The following is an 18,755-nucleotide window of genomic DNA, read 5'->3' as shown; positions in this document are numbered from 1 at the left end:
CTGCAGGTGCGCGACCGACATATACTTACATCGGCTTGCGCAGGAGGGGCAGCCTGCCACAGTATAACTGCGGCGAGTGGTCCTTAAGTGGTTAAAATACACTTATAACAATTATATACCCTCCATTTCTTTGTAAGTGGGCAAATGTACAAAATCTGCAGGTGATCATTTTATTTTTTTCACTGTCTAATCACTGTTGCTTGGTTCATTAAGCTTATCACAGTGTCCTGGATAGTGCCAGGGATGGATCTATGCACATGACACGTTCACCTCTGCTCTGGCACGGATCCATGCACCTGACACGTTCACCTCTGCTCTGGGATGGATCCGTGCACCTAAAATGGTTCACCTCTGCTCTGGGACGGATCCATGCACCTGACACGTTCACCTCTGCTCTGGGACAGATCTATGCACCTGACACGTTCACCTCCGCTCTGGCACGGATCCATGCACCTGACACGTTCACCTCTGCTCTGGGATGGATCCGTGCACCTAAAATGGTTCACCTCTGCTCTGGGACGGATCCATGCACCTGACACGTTCACCTCTGCTCTGGGACAGATCTATGCACCTGACATGTTCACCTCCGCTCTGGCACGGATCCATGCACCTGACACGTTCACCTTTGCTCTGGGATGGATCCGTGCACCTAAAATGGTTCACCTCTGCTCTTGGACGGATCCGTGCACCTGACACGTTCACCTCTGCTCTGGGATGGATCCGTGCACCTGACACGTTCACCTCTGCTCTGGGAGGGATCCGTGCACCTGACACGTTCACCTCTGCTCTGGGACGGATCCGTGCACCTGACACGTTCACCTCTGCTCTGGGACGGATCCGTGCACCCGACACGTTCACCTCTGCTCTGGGACGGATCCGTGCACCCGACACGTTCACCTCTGCTCTGGGAGGGATCCGTGCACCCGACACGTTCACCTCTGCTCTGGGAGGGATCCGTGCACCCGACACGTTCACCTCTGCTCTGGGAGGGATCCGTGCACCCGACACGTTCAGCTTTGCTCTGGGACGGATCCGTGCACCCGACACGTTCACCTCTGCTCTGGGACAGATCCATGCACCCGACACATTCCCCTCTGCTCTGGGACGGATCCACACATACATTCACCTACATCTTTTATTAAATGTTCATTGTACAGAAAAGGGAAGATAATCAGCTGTTTAGTATCTACCATACAAAGTAACACGTATTCATGGAGATTCGTATTTTGAGTAACAAGGTGAGCTTGGCTGGAAACATCTACGATACGTATTGATGGAGTCATTGTGTCCTTTTCTTTCCTTCTAGAAACTTGTAGCAGAGGAGCTGCACCTCCCAGGGCACAACACTGGGGAGAGAAAACATAGATAAGATATTTTTACATCATGTCTTTTCTTCACATTGCACCCACATTATGTCAGCATGTCCTGGGCTCTGCTGCCAAAGAGAACCGGTTACCTCTACCCTGAAAGTGCTCACTAAACATTATATGATTGTTTCTCAGAGTTTTGCTGGTCTGTGTGGTCTCAGTCCAACCTCAGAGAGGACATTGTGTAGAAGGTGGTCACATGTATTACCGCCAAGCTTCTCCACCCCACCCTGGGGCACAGAACTATAACCAAACAAAACAAGCAAACTCTACAGTCAAGATTGCCGTACCGGCAATGGTTAACCTGATCTTCATCAGCTTGATACCAGGAAGAGCCTTGCAGCCCCCTACGGACTTCGTGGGAGTCCAATAGAAACACAAGAACTGCGGGTGCAACAGCCTTGAGCATGACCTTTTTTTTTTTATTGAAGAAATAAAACAGTTGTACACTCACAAACAGTATATAGTATTAAGCCAGGGGTGTCAAACTCAGTTTCATTGCGGGCTGCTTCAGCAGTATCGTTTCTATCAAAGGGCCAGTTGTATCTGGGGTGTGCTACATAAAGAGTGCTGGGTTCAGGAGTGCATTATGTACAGAGTGCAGAGCTTACGATTATGGTATGTACAGAGTGCACGGTTCAAGAGTGCATTACGTATTGAGTGTTGAGCTCGGGATTATGCTATGTACAGAGTGTTGAGCTCAGGATTATGCTATGTACAGAGTGCAGAGCTCAGGATTATGCTATGTACAGAGTGCAGAGCTCAGGATTATACTATGTACAGAGTGCAGAGCTCAGGATTATGCCATGTACAGAGAGCAGAGTTTAGGATTATGCCATGTACAGAGAGCAGAGTTTAGGATTATGCCATGTACAGAGAGCAGAGCTTAGGATTATGCTATGTACAGAGTGCAGGGTTTAGGGGTAAAATTCACAGTGTGCAACCCCAACCCCCCTCCCTGAAGCTGCCTCGCAGCTCTCTCCCCTACCTTGCCTGGCTCTAGTGCCTCCCTGTGTAGGTGGCTGTGTCTCACTTGGCAGGGAATTGGCAGTGAGAGATGGAGGTGGTGGAATGGAGTTCTGCCACGTTCCGGCTGCAAAACTGGGTGGGAGGGCCACATGACCAGGCCTGGAGGGCCGGATTTGGCCCACGGGCCTTGTGTTTGACATATGTGTATTAAGCTCATAAAAATCCAGTGTCTCAGATCACCTGGTCCTCTGCTCCAATCCCAACATAGGAAAGACGTTTCAAACAGCTGACTTGTTTAGAAGGTAGGGTCCCCTCTTCCTCCGAGCCAAAACACTCTGGCTCTGTGTAAGAAGCCACAGAAACACGTCAGGAATGGAATTATACAGAGTGGCCACGAATCTCCTTTTTTCGGGGTCTCCCGTCGGTGCTCCAGTGCCCCCATGGAAAGCTGCTTTCCTTTGGGGCACTTGTGTGTGCTCGCACCCGAGCCTCGCTGCTGCATCCATTGACACAGACAGCGGGTCTCTGCTTCGCTTTCCCCCATGCTTCCTCGTCACTAGCTTTGATTGACAGCACTGGGAGCCAATGGCTCTTGGTGCCCCAGCAAAGCAAGCAAGATTCTGAAGTGAGTGAGAGAGAAGAGCTACTGGATCGAATGAGGGGGGATGCCGACACCTGAACTTGTAGTTCTGCAACATCTGGAGGGTCACAGTTTGCATATCCCTGATCTACAGGATTAAAGCAGATGAACCAAGTGGAGCTGGTTAGAAATCCGTGCGTCATAAAGTGTTAGAAACAAAGATTGTAACTGTCCCAATTTATAACTTGCTGTTAGAGTAAGGTGCACCTGGAAGGGCTTGCTCAGGACAAACAACACATTTTACCCCAGCATACTTACCTGCTAGCCAGGAAAAAACAATTACACTGCCCCTTCAAGGTCCCCAGACTTAGGACTGCACTATACAGGTATGCCTTGAAGGAAAAGTGTAGCTTCCACATCTTTTTGCAACTAAGACCCCTTTTTATTGCAAATTGGGAAACAACAAGTTTTTTTTTTTTTGTGGGCTAGCTGGGAAAAAAATATACAATCATACAGTGGTCACCTGGAGTGGATTCTGTATAGGTAATATTCCCATCGCACACATTCCTGGATACAGTCACGTCTATATTGGGTATACACAAAAGGGCAGCGCCAATGCATGATAAAACAATAATGAAAGTTTATATAAGAGTCCATATGAAGAGTGACCAGGGAAAATCCTCCACGCACCAGTGAATGGCAATATAGATGGAGTCCTATCACCAAACACCACGTGGATATAGATAAAACTGCTTACCAGATGTTAACTAGAAAGGAGGGTGGCGCACAGAGGTGATATAGATGTGAAATCACCCCAAAGTTAGTACACAGTCAGTAGGGGGTAAATAAAAAATAGTTTATTCACATTACCAGAAAGGATTATCAAATTGAAGTGTAACCATCAGGTCCTGAATACCAGTAAGGACGTGGACAAGTTCCTGGATGAACAAACAGGGTTGGAGGGCGATGTGGGGGATATCTCTTTGGGGGTGAAGGAACACCTGGGGTAGATAGATAAATCCCTGGTCAGGAGTGGAGCCAGAGGGATGATAGGTATGTGTGTCGGCCATTACACACAATCGCCGGAGCCCGCACCGCTTCCGGGATGGACATCACTCGATCACTGGGCAGACACCCCCAGAGCAGGAACCAGCGTGGAACACAAGCTTCTCCTTGCCGTGACTACATGTTTCGCATGCCTGCGCTTTGTCAAGTCACGGCAATGGTGGCAACAAGGAGTATTTAAAGGGCAGGGAGTGGGCAGAACTCAAGATCTTCATTTAGACCATTAGGAGACAGGGAGCCAAACTTATAGATCCAAAAGACTTCCCTCCAGAAATTTTCCCCTTGTTAGGGGCAAATCAGCTTTCACAGCACTATGTGGCTGTACACAACGTCCAGGCTTATTCTGCTCCTCCAACAGGTTTATATCTCTCCAGATACCTCACCATGAGCCGGAAGTGTTGACAAAAAAGCGAATCCACTGTTGACTCTCAAATTATAGAGAAGTCAACACCAGCATGATTATACAGGAATATGAGATGTTCCAGCGATATCCTCAAGACATCAATCCTGTACCATAGGGATGTATTGTATTGTCCAACATCAGTGCCTGACCTCACAAATGTGCTTCTGGAAGAATGGTGAAACCTTCCCATAGACACTCCTAAACCGTGTGGACAGCCTTCCCAGAAGAGTTGAAGCTGTCATAGCTGCAAAGAGTGGGCCAACTCAATATTGAACCCTACGGACTAATGCCCCGTACACACGTTCCGATAATCGTACGACAAAACTCGCTTTCGACCTGATCGCACGATAATCTGATCGTTAGTACACAGCTTTCGACAGCCGATCACAACAGTTCATCCAACAAAATCCAAAGGGACAAACAGGAAAACTTCTGTCGTACGACAATCGTTTCATCAGTACACTATGCGTCTGCTAAAAATCGATCGACCAAGACTGCGCATGCTCAGAAACACTAAAATAGCACAGAAAAAGCCTGGCTGCCATTGTTTTTGTTTTGCGCCATCTGATACGTAGCTAAGCAACCAGGAAGCTTATCCAGAATCGTAGAACAAAAATCATACGGTTTGTACGCATTGTTGAATTCGATATTAGTATCATGCAACAAAATGCGAACGATAAGTCGTCCGATTATCTGAACGTATGTATGGGGCATAAAGCTGGATACACACTATACAATTTTCTTTAGATTTTTTCCTTAAAGCTGGATACACACTATACAACTTTTGTTGGTAGACTTCCCTTAGATTTAAGCCCCTTACACATGCACCGATTGTTGGCCGTAAATTGTCGGCCAACGTCCGATAGGCCGATTGTCGGCTTGTTAGTATGATGCTTCTGACAACCGACTGCGACTTTTCGGCCGAACAAAATCTGGTGTGCATGCTATAAAATTTTTGTTGGCCATCACCAGAACGGCCGATTGTTCGTCAGTCAGTACAGATTTCGGCCGACAAACATCAGATGAGCAAGACTGCGCATGCTCAGAGAAGAAAAAACACAGGAAAAGTAGACCAGAACATGACATCATTTCTGCAGTCGGTTGTTGTTGGCCGACAAATTTCATGTGCAGTCTAGAGCACTTTTCAACCAACACGACAACACTGGACAAAAGACGGCCGATCGTTCGGCCGACAATCGGTGCGTGTGTACGGGGCTTTACCTTCAAATATGTAGTGCAAAGGCCTGCCTGATTGCATACAAATTGAAAGTGTTTAGGTCTGACCTCATATATTATATGGTTTTGGTAAGTCTGAAGGAAAAAAATCGAAAGAAAATCTTATAGTGTGTATCCAGCTTTAGACTAATGGGCCATACACACTATAAGATTTTCTGAAGACTTTTGTCTGCAGACTTACCAAAACCATATAATATGAGGTCAAACCTAAACACTTTCAATTTGTATGCAATCCGGCAGGCCCTTGCACTACATAGAAAAGGTAAATCTGAAGACAAAAGTCTTCAGATAATCTGATAGTGTGTACAGGGCATAATGGGCCATACACACTATAAGATTTTCTGAAGACTTTTTCCTTTAAGCCCCGTACACACGTACCGATGGTCGGCTTACAAATGTTCCTCTTTTCTCCCCGGGATGTCGGTGTCTGCTGAAAAGTGCAAAGACAGCACAAGGACAGCACAAGAATTTTGTCCGCCGACTGCAGAAGTGATGTCATGTAATGGTTAACTTTCCCTGTGTTTTCTATTTTCTGAGCATGCCCAGTCTTGCAAATCTGCGGTCTGTCGGCCGAATTGTGTACTGACAGGCGAACAATCGTCCGTTCTGGTGTCGGCATACAAATATTTTCATGTTTGCACGAAAGACTTTTGTCCGCGGATTGTGCGCAGACATCTGTCGGAGGCACCATACTAACACGCATACAATCGGCAGATCCTTCGTCCACCGACGTTTGTATGCCGACGATCGGTACGTGTGTACGGGCCTTAAGATTTACCAAAACCATATAATATGAGGTCAAATCTAAACACTTTCAATTTGTATGCAATCAGGCCGGCCCTTGCATTACATAGTTGAAGGTAAATCTAAAGGAAATCTACCAACAAAAGTTGTATAGTGTGTATCCAGCTTTAGTCTGGGATGTCATTACATTTCATGTGCGTGTAAAGGCAGGCGTCCCAATACTTTTGACAATACAGTGTATATGTTGCAGATGATAATATTGATATTCATGACTGATTATTCTGATGGCAGATGGGCTCCTTTACCGCCACAAAAAAATCATTAAAAATCCTATAAAAGTTTTCAGCAATGTGCAAATCCCACGTCACACTAATCAATTGGCCATTTTGTGTTCCTGGACCCCCAGAGCTCACAATTCAGAACCCCAGGGTAGCAATGAAGTGACAGTGACACTCATGTTCTATAATAGAGAGTTTATGTCTACTCACTGTTTGAGAAGAGCAGCAAAATAGAGGATTCTGGGAGTGCAGACCATGTCCTGTCCGCTGAGAATCCCTCCGACAGCGTTCCTGATATCTCTCTCCTGAGATGCCGGCGAGAAATAAGCTTTTAATTCCGGTCTAATGACAAAAAACAAGGCAGACACACCTGTCACATATTTATATAGCGCTGACATATTCCATAGTGCTGTACAGAGAGCAAAGAGCCAGTGGTATCAGTCTTTGTACCAGAGGAGCCAATGTTATACTGTCCTACCACAGTCACATACTATTAAAGTGGAAGTATACTCCACATTTTAACTTTTACCTACAGGTAAGTCTATAATAAGGCCTAGAATAAGACTTACCTGTAGGTAAAATTAATATCTCTTAAACCTGCACGGTGTAGGAGATATTCACCCTGCATGCAGCCGCTGTTACCAGCCGCGCATGCGCTCTGAAGGTCCGGCGTATCTTGCCGGATCTTCAGAGCTCCTTGCCGGAAAGTGAACTCCCGCGCGCATGTGCATTGGTGCATCGCGGCTCCGGCCACTCACAGCGCCGGAGCCACCGAACCCGGATGAGACGCCGAGGGAACATGTCAGCTCCCTCAACGGTGTCCGGGCGACCGTATGGGGGATTCGTTCTAAGGTAAGTATTTCATAATGTGCTAGTATGCGATGCATACTAGCACATTATGCCATTGTCCTGCAGGATTTTTCGTTTTTTATTTGGGGGATACAACCGCTTTAATATTATTATGATGCTTTTATTTAGCGCTGTCATATTCCACAGCGATATACAGCAAACACTGAACCATTCAAATCAGTCTCTTCCCATAAAGGAGCTTACACTCTAATGTCTCATCAGAGTCACACACTCATTTCATTTCTACACGCTATATTACCAAAAGTATTGGGACACCTGCCTTTACACACACATGAACTTTAATGGCATCCCAGTCTTAGTCCGTAGGGTTCAATATTGAGTTGGCTCCACCCTTTGCAGCGATAACAGCTTCAACTCTTCTGGGAAGGCTGTCCACAAGGTTTAGGAGTGTATATGGGAATGTTTCACCATTCTTCCAGAAGCGCATTTGTGAGGTCAGGCACTGATGTTGGACAAGAAAGGCTGGCTTGCAATCTCCGCTCTAATTCATGGAGATGTTCTATCAGGTTGAGGTCAGGACTCTGTGCAGGCCAGTCAAGTTCCTCCACCCTAAACTCGCTCATCCATATCTTCATGGACCTTGATTTTTGCACTGGTCCAGATCATTTGGTGGAGGGGGGATTATGGTGTGGGGTTGTTTTTAAGGGGTTGGGCTTGGCCCCCTTAGTTCCAGTGAAGGGAACTCTTAAGGCATCAGCATACCAAGAGATTTTGGACAATTTCATGCTCCCAACTTTGTGGGAGGAGTTTGGGGATGGCCCCTTCCTGTTCCAACATGACTGCGCACCAGTGCACAAAGCAAGGTCCATAAAGACATGGATGAGCAAGTTTGGGGTGGAGGAACTTGTCTGGCCTACATAGAGTCCTGACCTCTAACCCAATAGAAAACCTGTGGGATGAATCAGAGCAGAGACTGCGAGTCTCGTCCAACATCAGTGCCTGCCTCACAAATACGCTTCTGGAAGAATGGCCAAACATTCCCATAGACACACTCCTAAACCTTGTGGACAGCCTTCCCAGAAGAGTTGAAGCTGTTATAGCTGCAAAGGGTGGGCCAATTCAATATTGAACCCTACAGACTAAAGCCTCGTACACACACAAGTCGAAATTCGGCTGGGAATTTTCGTCCGACGACCGATCTGCCAATTTTCGGCTTGTTAGTATGATGCTTCCGACAACCGATTCCGACTTTTCGGGCGAAAAAATTCTGGTGTGCAGGCTATAAAATTTTTGTCCGCCGTCAAAACATGGCTGATTTTCCATCAGTCAGTACAGATTTCGACAGAGAAAAATCTAATGAGCAAGACTAGGCATGCTCAGTGAAGAAAGAACACAAAGAAAGCAAACCAACACATGACATCACTTCTGAAGTAGAATTTTGTCGGACGAGAAAATTCGTGTGCAGTCTAGAGCACATTCCAACCAACAAAACACAACTCTGGACAAAAGACGGACGACCGGTCGGCCGATAATCGTTGCGTGTGTACGAGGCTTAAGACTGGGATGCCATTGAAGTTCATGTGTGGGCAAAGGCAGGCGTCCCAATACTTTTGACAATATAGTGTACCTCTGACATAGTCCACAGCGTTCTGCCGAAAACACTGAGCCAATCACATCAGTCTCTGCCCCAGAGGAACTTACACACTAAGTGCGGTGCATTTTGAACGTGGTGCCGGGAATGCAGGTTTCCCGCACCTTGTCCTGGTGTGAACTGGCCCTTATATCAGCGTTGTACAATCACACACACACTAGACTGTTCCTGCGTAGACATACACTGGGGGTGGAAAATAATCTCTGTTGGTTCCCCATACATATACATTAGGGTAGGGATCGACCGATTATTGGCAAAGCCGATAGATCGGGGGCAGATATGCACTTTCCCCAATATATCGGAAATCGACCCCTGAGGTTACCGATATTGCCGATATTTCGAAAAGTGTTTGTACCAGAGTGATCCCTGCAGCTAGAGGCATCACCCCGGTACTGGCATCCATAGCCAATGATCGGCTGTCTTGTAAAGACAACCGATGTGCCTGAGAAGCTGCTTGGCTGTCATTACAAGGAGCGGGAGGGGACGTCTCCCCCTCCCGCCGCCTTCCGCGGCTCGCCTGGGTCTCCCGTCCACCGGGAGACCCGGGCAACCATTCTGCACGGCCGCCGAAGACCCGATCAAAGCCGCATTGCGCTCTGATTGGGTCTCCATGTAAAAACCCAGAAGTGATGTCATGAGTTAAATCAATTTTCCGGGTACTCTACGCCAGATTCAAAAAAATGACAGCATTGAAAACAGCCAAACTTGGCGCTTTGAATGCTTTTAAGTGCAGAGGAGTGCAGATCCCTCCACAAGAGTACCTGTCAAGAAAAAAAAAAATGTACAAAAATATCGGCCAATATCGGCCGATACCGATATGCAATGGCCAAAATATCGGTATTGGTATCGACTTTAAAAAAAAGATATCGGTCGCTCACTACATTAGGGTATCAGCACTGACAAGAGGACCTGTCACCTGACCCGTGCCCACCTGATGGCGGGGATGTGCGTAGATGTGTGGGTGGTGAGATATGGGCAGATCAGGGTTGTCTTCACTCCATCAATGTTCTTGGATTTCAGAGAATGGCTGAGCGATTCATGAAGGCCGACTGCGGCAAACTGGCTGGCACAGAAATCCTGAAACGGAAACGCCATTAATGGTCATGTCAAACACATAGAGAGGGTCACAAACTCCTCCCCTTCATTTACATATATCCGCAGTCAGTATCTCCTCCCCTATATTTGCATATGATATCAGCAGATAGCATCCCCCTTTCCTTTATTTCCATATAGCAGCAGAAGTCACCATCTCTTCCACTTCATTTACATAATATAATAGCAATCAGCATTTTCCTCCTCCTACTTATTAACATATAATCAGTATCTCCTCCCCCTCATTTACATACAGAGCCATCTTACTTTTTCCACCACTACACTGGTGGCTCCCCCCTGAGTGTGCAGTTAGCGGTAATGGAGGAGACACTGACCTCCTGGTATGGTGCTGCTACAAGTCCCAGATGGCTGGACACGGTGACAATGTGGCCCTCCTTCTTCTCCATCATCCGGGGAAGGAAACACTTCACCATCTGCTGGGAAATCACATAATTATTTGTGGAGCCTAAAGAGCTCACAATCATTCACAGCCTCTATGTACAACACGCCCCACCTGGTTCTTATATACACCCTCCTATGGGCAGGGAAGTGCTGGAGGGACAGAACAGGACATTTTCACAAGGTTTCAATGGGTGCTCAAAAGAAAATTCTGACTGCGGGTTCTATGATGCTTCAGTTCAGGGATCACACAGATTAAGTTAACATGGCAGAGCAGTTGGGTGAAGTATGTTGCTAAATGAGCAGATTTCAGCAGGTATCAGCACATCAACAGGTGCCAATGTGTCAACAGGTATCAGCAGGAGTCAGAAAATGTCATCAGGTATCGACAACTGTCAGCGTAAATCAGAAGGTGTCAGTGGGCATCAGCAGGTGTCAGTGAGTGGCAATAGGTGTCAGCAGGGCCGGTGCTCCCACTAGGCGAACTAGGCAGCCGCCTAGGGCGCACTGCTGCTTAGGGGGTGCAGCTACGGCCACTGGTTTCTCTACTAGCCTGGCTGCCACCCTAGGGTGACCAGACGTCCATGGTGCACCGTGAACTGGAACAGGGGGGCACCATAGATCCCACTTGGGCTGCCTCCGTTGGATGGGGGCACTGGTCACTCTGTATTAATGGGGGCACTGGTCACTCTGCATTGGATGGGGGCACTGGTCACTCTGCATTGGATGGGAGCATTGTGAGTGATGCAAGTATAGGGGGGAGTATGGGGAATGCATGGAGTGTGCTGCGAGAATAGGGAAATTTTGAAGTTTTTATTTATTTATTTATTTATTTATTGGGGGGGGGGGGTGCAAGTAGCTGGTCTTGCCTAGGGCGCAGAATTGTCTAGCACCGGCCCTGGGTGTCAGCAGGCACAAGCAGGTGTCATTGGAAGTCAGCAGGTGTTGTCAGACTTCAACAGTTGCAGTGGGAATCAGTAGCTGTCAGCAGACATCAACAGGTGTCAGCACATCAACAAGCGTCAGTTGGAGTCAGTAGGTGCCAGCACATCAATAGGTGACAGCGGACATCAACAACTGTCTGCATCAACAGGTGTCAGTTGGAATCAGCAGGTGCCAGCATGTCAACAGATGTCAATGGCATCAACAGGTGATATAAATAGAAGAAAAATTTCCGCGCTAGATGTGACAGAAAACCAAATGATTAAGAACAATAGTGAGCAGCTGGCACAAAATCAACTAACAGTGATTCAAAAAATACAATAAAAACCAAAAAGTGCAGCGCTGAAATCAGTATACAATTATATAGCTGAAAAGCTCATATAAAGAAAACAAAAAAGGAGAGGGGATAGTGTCCAAATGAATAGTCCCAATATTAAGTGCAGAGATGTGAATCCACGTACTAACTTGGCGATCCCAGACATAAACGTCCACACGCCCCCCAACGAAGCCGGCTGTTTATCCATATGCTGATCTGGAGACTTGCGGGACGCCGCGGTTAGATCGTATGGCACATACTACATGCCTGTTTTTGTCTTTTAAATTGTAAGTAGTTTTTTTAATAAATTTACCTATTGGTTTACGGGATTACGCTATGGGCCTCTGTTTCTTTCTACATATGGCTTTACGTTCAATGGAGTATATGAGAAGTTCCAAGTGTGCCACATATTAATGTGATCGGTTTAACAACACACCGGAAACGGCTTTCGGCTTTTGGAGTCTTTCGAAGCACCTGAGCTTGATATCGGTTGACCTACTGGTTTACTACTAGCTGGGAGAGGCTGTCTCATTAAATTGAGCAGCCACGGAATTTCGGTAAGCTGCTTGTTATACCTGAGCACAAGGGTGTCCCCTTCCTACACTTTTCCCTGGTGTCACTGGAAGAAAGTTATTTTGCACGTGGATTCACATCTCTGCACTTAATATTGGGACTATTCATTTGGACATTATCCCCTCTCCTTTTTTGTTTTCTTTATATGAGCTTTTCAGCTATATAATTGTATACTGATTTCATCAACAGGTGATAACAGGCATCGACAGTTGTCAGCAGGTATCGGTAGCATCAGTAGACATCAACAGGTGTCAGCACCTCAACAGGTACCTGTGGGAGTCAGCAGACATCAGCAGGTGTCAACAGACATCAAGAAGTGTCAATGGGCATTGACAGGTGTCAGCAGGAATCAACAGGTTAACTGTGGGAGTCTGCGGGTGTCAGCAGACATCAACAAGTGTCAATGGGCATTGACAGGTGTCAGCAGGAATCAACAGGTTAACTGTGGGAGTCTGCGGGTGTCAGCAGACATCAACAAGTGTCACTTGGACCCAGCAAGTGCCAGCACATCAACAGGTGCCAACAGGTGCTATCAAAAGTCAACCATTGTTAGCAGGAATCAGAAGGTTTCAGTAGGCATCAGCAGACATCAACAGGTGTCAGCACCTCAACAGGTACCTGTGGGAATCAGCAGGTGTCAACGGACATCAACAAGTGTCAATGGGCATCGACAGGTGTCAGCAGGAATCAATAGGTTGTCAGCAGACATCAACAAGTGTGAGTCTGTGGGAGTCAGTGGGTGTCAGCTGGACCCAGCAAGTGTCAGCACATCAACAGGTGCCAGCAGGTGCTTTTAAAAGTCAACAGTTGTCAGCAGGAATCAGAAGGTTTCAGTAGGCATCAGCAGACATCAACAGGTGTCAGTTGGAGCCATCAGGTGCCAGCCCATCCATGGGTGTCAACAAGTGATATCAGCAGTCAACAGTTGTCAGCAGGAATCAGCAGGTGTTGGTAGACATCAGCAGACATCAACAGGTGTCAATGCTTCAAGAGGTGCCAATGAAAGTCAGATGACAACGGGCGATATCAGACATCAACTGTTGTCAGCACCTCAACAGATATCTGTAGGAGTCAGCAGACATCAGCAGGAGTCAACTGGTATCAAAAGGTGTCTGTGGGAGTCAGAAGACATCAACAGGTGTCATTGCGCCAAGTTGGAGTTAGCAGGTGATATCAGACATCAACAGTTGTCAGCAGGAATGGTAACAAGTTGACAACACAGAGCTTTACCTGTCCAGGATTCCCCCATGCATATTACCCATTATAACATCATTTTATATGGGATCTCTGCAGGTCCCACACACAGCACATTACCGGTAACAGCGTCCTGCCTTCTAAAGTGTTGCCTACCCAGAAATGAGCGTGGCAGTTCATCCTCATCCTCCTCTCAATAACGTCATCCTCACATTGGAAGAATCGCTCCCTGGGTGCAATGCCGCCATTGTTAACTAAGATGGCGACGTCTCCCACCTCTCGCTGCACTCTGCGGGCCGTGGCGTAGACTTCATTCTTCTGGCTCATGTCACAGGTGTAGGGGTAAGCGCGGACCCCCAGACCCTTCACCAGGCGCACCGTCTCCTCCATCCTTTCTCTGTTCTCATCCCACAGTACAAGCGCAAGAACCCCTTTCCTGGCAAATTCCAGGGCCAAATGTCTCCCAACATCGCCGCCGGCTCCGGTCACCAGGACGATGGAGCCTGACACGTCTTTTTCTTTGGGTTTGACCACCCATCCCTTTACTGATGGAACGATGCAGCCACATACTTCCCAGAACATCAGCAGAAAATCTCGAAGGACCTCCATGGCACAGCCTGTCTGTTCTACTTTCAGGACCGGCGTAGCCCCGATTATATGATAGGATTAAAGGATCATAGCCAATCCCCAACACGAGCGCCTTTCACAAAAATTCCTGACTGTATAATGTGGATTTATAGATTGCCGATTTCACTAACTCCAAACCAGGAAGAAATTCCAACCATGCAGAGCTGATGATTAATACGAAACAGAAGACAGCAATTGTGCTTCATCTGATCCATATGTAGATCCAAAGCGACCGTCCACATCTGCTATGTCCTATCTGGTCATGGGACCATTAGTGCCACCACAATCTGGTCACACAACCACAGGGGTAAAATGTTGGCAAGTCTTCCCTCAAAGCACTGGCCTAATCATTTCTTAGGACACCATGCTACTGAGGCTGCTGGTACACCTCAGTCCCATCACAGCGAATTTCTCTTAAAAAAAAATTCTTATATTTTCGGACCGCAACATCTAGATAAGAAGAACCAAATATTTCTAGATATTGAACATCAGGGACAACTTCACAAAAAAAACAAAGTTGTCCCTGAAAGACAGACAGGGGGCCTGGGTGCTGGCAGCGCCTGGAATTCAAAGTAAGGTAAGGTAGCATGGGTAGTTAGAATGACCCTGGAATTCAGGTGACCTGGATGGATTGAGTGTCCCTAGGAGTCAGGTGACCTGGATGGCTTGAGTGTCCCTAGGAGTCAGGTGACCTGGGTGGTTGGAGTGTCCCTGGAAGTCAGATGACCTCAGTGGCTGGAGTGTGCCTGGAAGTCAGGTGACCTGGATGGCTTGAGTGTCCCTAGGAGTCAGGTGACCTGGGTGGTTGGAGTGTCCCTGGAAGTCAGGTGACCTGGATGGATTGAGTGTCCCTAGGAGTCAGGTGACCTGGGTGGTTTGAGTGTCCCTGGAAGTCAGATGACCTCAGTGGCTGGAGTGTGCCTGGAAGTCAGGTGACCTGAATGGCTTGAGTGTCCCTAAGAGTAAGGTGACCTGGGTGGTTGGAGTGTCCCTGGAAGTCAGATGACCTCAGTGGCTGGAGTGTGCCTGGAAGTCAGGTGACCTGGATGGCTTGAGTGTCCCTAGGAGTCAGGTGACCTGGGCGGTTGGAGTGTCCCTGGATGTCAGGTGACCTCAGTGGCTGGAGTATTCCTGGAAGTCAGATGACCTCGGTGGCTGGAGTGTCCATGAAAGTCATGTGACCTGGGCGGTTTAAGTGTCCAAGGCAGTTAGGGGGCACAGGGAGTTGGACCATCCTGGGAAGTCAAGTAACCCAAATGGTTGAGGTGTCCCTAGCAGTTAGGTGACATAGGTGGTTGGAGTGCCCCTGGAAGCCCGGGGATCTAAGTGGTTGTAGTGTTCCTGGAAATCAGGTGACCTGAGTGCTTACATTTACATGGGTGTCCAAACTATGGCACTCCAGCTCTTCAGGAACTACAATTACCATCATGCCTAGGTATGTCTGTGAATGTCAGAGATTTACAATGCCTCACGGGATGTGTAGTTCCCCAACAGCTGGAGGGCCGCTGGCTTAGAATGTCCCTGGAAGTCAAGTGATCCAGCTGGTTGAATTATTCCTAGCAGTTAGGTGACATGAATGGTTGGAATGTCTCTGGAAAGTCAAGTGACTTGGGTGGTTGGCGTGCACCCTAAAATCAGATGACCCAAGTAGTTGGAATGTCCCGGAAAGTCAGATGCTTCAGAAAGTGGGTTCATGGCGGTAAAACCCTGAAATATAACTACTGTACATCATGTCATCCAAAGGTATGATGGTAGTACTAAGGATCTGAATTTTGGGCTGGCAACATCTCCACATTGAATGATTTCCACACTCAGGTTGGGTTGAGATGAGTGAGTCTAGAATTGAAGCGATACATCATAACTTCTGAGTCCAGATATAAGCTTATTCCGAAATCCAGCGCACACATCAGAGAACCTAGAACCTAGAACTAGAAATCAAAAACTTGTTCAGGCATCACTAAAATGAAAAAATATTATAATAAAAAAGTGATAAGAACCGATTCCGGGTGCCGTTAAATTTTAAGCCCGTGGTGTGTGAATGACATTTAAAAGACTTACACCCGGTGCATAAAAAAGTGCACACACGCAAACGTGAGACACACAAAAAGTGCACAAGGCGTACACATAGCCCTCCTCCGAAGAGGAAGGGCCCAGACCCTGATCCCCCGGGGCGCAAGACTCCTGACAGGGATTGAGGTACTCCCTATAGCCCGCCCAGCCGAAGCCAGGCAGACCCCGTTCTCCAAGGGGACTGCCGAAACAGCCCACCCCAACTACTTGGTGGGGCTCCCCCGAAGGGAGACCCCATGAGAGAGGGCGAACTAAGCCAGAAGGCCATGTCCACCCCCTCCCAAGACGTTCAGGGCAGGCCCGAGGACCTACGCCGTACTAATCGTGCAAGTGATCAACCAAAAAGGGACAAATGTGACACACAACAAAGAAAAAGGAGTGGGGAAGGGGAAGTGGAGAAGTGCTGGGTAGTGTCAAAGTGCGAGACCTTGACAGCCCCCCGGCCAGGAATAAAAAATTCCTCTGGTGCTGGCCAAAAGGCCCGTCCCAAGAGGCAGGTGCGGAAAAAGTGTGTGTGGTGCAGTGACCAAGGTGCCAAAAAACTCAGGTGAGCTGCCCCTCACCAGTGAGAATTGAGGCACCCCTGGGCTGCCACCCCAGGGGCACTTACACTACGGGCTTTTTCGGTCTCGGCCCCCGGCCAGACCCGGTGTAGCCTATCCCTACCAGGAGGCTTGGAACGTAGACAGCTTAGGGAGAGCTTGTCTTCAACTGGGGACAAGCCTTTTGCAAGGCCAGATTCAACCCAAGAGGTTAAAACCCCCCCACCGCCATCACTATTCCTTACCAATTACGTCCAGGAGCAATACTAGCTGGCCTCAAGGGGGCGACCAGCTTTCTCGCTCCCTTCAAACTGATAGGGGCGGATCCCATTCAAATCAGAAGGCAAAACTTTTTTGGATAGAGTGGAGAGGGATTAGAACCCCTGTCCGTTTTTATTGGTGTCTGTGTTCCGGTTAGTGAGATTCCCCCTCTCTATTTGTTCTGTTTACCATTAATATTGAAAGTGAAAGTAAAAGAAAATCCCAAATATTGGGTTGTCCCCAGAAAAGTGATAGAGGGGAAATCTTCCAATGGGGACACTAGTTCTGGTGACCTGAAGGTCTCCAAAGGAATTCCCTTAATTTGCAGGGATTTCCTCTCGCTTCCTGTTTGGCTATGGGACAGGAAGTGAAGGGAAATCTCCGAAATGGGGCACAGATGTTGAAAAAAAATCTGACAGGGGATATAACCCTCCCTTACTCTATCCAAAATAAAATAAAAAAAACGTTTTGCCTCTAGTTCTACTGTAACCTCTTGCCGACCACCCACAACAGATATACTGCGGCAAGGTGGCTTGGCTGCACGAATCGCCGTACCCATACATTGCTCCTCAGGAGCGAGCATGGGGGTGTGCGTATGCCTACCGGAGAGCTGCGCGCCCGGCGATTTACGAGAGAGGGGAAGCTGATCTGCGGGGCCGGGGGCCGGCGGCCGCAAATATTGCCCATCCCCCACACAGTGAGAAAACACCCATAGAAACACATTTAACCCTTTGATCGCCCCTGGGTTAACGCCCCTTCCCTGCCAGTGTCATTATTACAGTAACAGTGCATATTCTTAGCACTGATTACTGTAGTAATGTCACTGGTCCCCCCAAAAGCATCCAAAATGTCAGTTAGGGGTCCGATCTGTTCACCGCAATGTCGCAGATCACCGCCACTACTAGTAAAAAAAAATTACACAAATCTTTCTCCTAGTTTGTAGACGCGATAACTTTTGCACAAACCAATCAAAATACGCTTATTGGGATTTTTTTTACCAAAAATATGTAGCAGAATACAAATTGGCCTAAAATGATGAAAACATTTTATTTTTATTTATTGGGAATGTTATATAGCAGAAAGTACATTTTTTTTTTTTTTTTTCAAAATTGTCGTTTTTTTTTTTTTTTTATAGCGCAAAAAATAAAAATCGCACAAGTGATCAAATACCACCAAAAGAAAGCTCTGTTGTGGGGGAAAAAGGACATCAATTTTATTTGGGTACAGCGTCGCACGACTGCGCAATTGCCAGTTAAAGTAACACAGTGCTGTATTGCAATAAATGGCCTGGTCTTGAAGGGGGTAAATCTTTCGGAGGGCAAGTGGTTAATAACAATGGTATTTGCAGCACTTGGATCTGATCATTGTTTATCCGCCAATATAATAGAGAGACGACATGAATATATAAATATAACTATTGTATTATATCCTTCTATAAGATATATAAGGGGTGACACCGGGGAGGAGTGTGAGGGGACTTTGTGCATGAACTGTTATTATTATGGGATATCACTGTGATATGGGTTACTGAGCAACCACCAACAAGTTTATAAGTGAGATAGAGTGTCTCTTCCTGCCCCTGCTGACTTCTGGAAACCCCGTAGCTGTTCTCACTTCCTAGAAAGGGGGAGGGGAG

At 47.3% G+C, this 18,755-nt stretch overlaps 1 protein-coding gene across 2 annotated transcripts; it reads right to left on the bottom strand.

Moving 5' to 3' along the window:
* Positions 1–1,214: 1,214 nt before the first annotated feature.
* LOC309567295 (retinol dehydrogenase 10-like) lies at positions 1,215–14,337 on the bottom strand. Of its 2 annotated transcripts, none has more exons than XM_082272700.1 (5): positions 13,776–14,337; positions 10,531–10,629; positions 10,035–10,180; positions 6,853–6,984; positions 1,215–1,346 (listed from the first exon to the last, which is right to left on the bottom strand). In XM_082272700.1, exons 1-5 carry the CDS (start codon positions 14,226–14,228, stop codon positions 1,280–1,282), a joined length of 897 nt encoding a protein of 298 aa, XP_082128826.1. In that variant the 5' UTR covers positions 14,229–14,337; the 3' UTR covers positions 1,215–1,279. The 2 variants fall into 2 exon arrangements, with proteins under 2 accessions (XP_082128826.1, XP_082128827.1); XM_082272701.1 differs by having other exon boundaries at positions 13,896–14,337.
* Positions 14,338–18,755: the final 4,418 nt, after the last annotated feature.

Source organism: Pelophylax lessonae (genome assembly GCF_965119305.1).
Source record: "Pelophylax lessonae genome assembly, chromosome: 11".
Lineage (NCBI taxonomy): Eukaryota > Metazoa > Chordata > Amphibia > Anura > Ranidae > Pelophylax > Pelophylax lessonae.
Note: the sequence above shows the minus strand (reverse complement) of the source record. Positions and strands in the feature narration are given on the sequence as shown.

Coding starts and splice junctions, on each gene's coding strand:
- LOC309567295 (XM_082272700.1), bottom strand. CDS start 14,228: ATGGAGGTCCTTCGAGATTTTCTGCTGATGTTCTGGGAAGTATGTGGC. Junction 10,630..13,775: donor ACTGCCACGCTCATTTCTGG/GTAGGCAACACT, acceptor ATTTCCCAGCAG/ATGGTGAAGTGTTTCCTTCC. Junction 6,985..10,034: donor ACGCACATCCCCGCCATCAG/GTGGGCACGGGT, acceptor TTTTGTCATTAG/ACCGGAATTAAAAGCTTATT.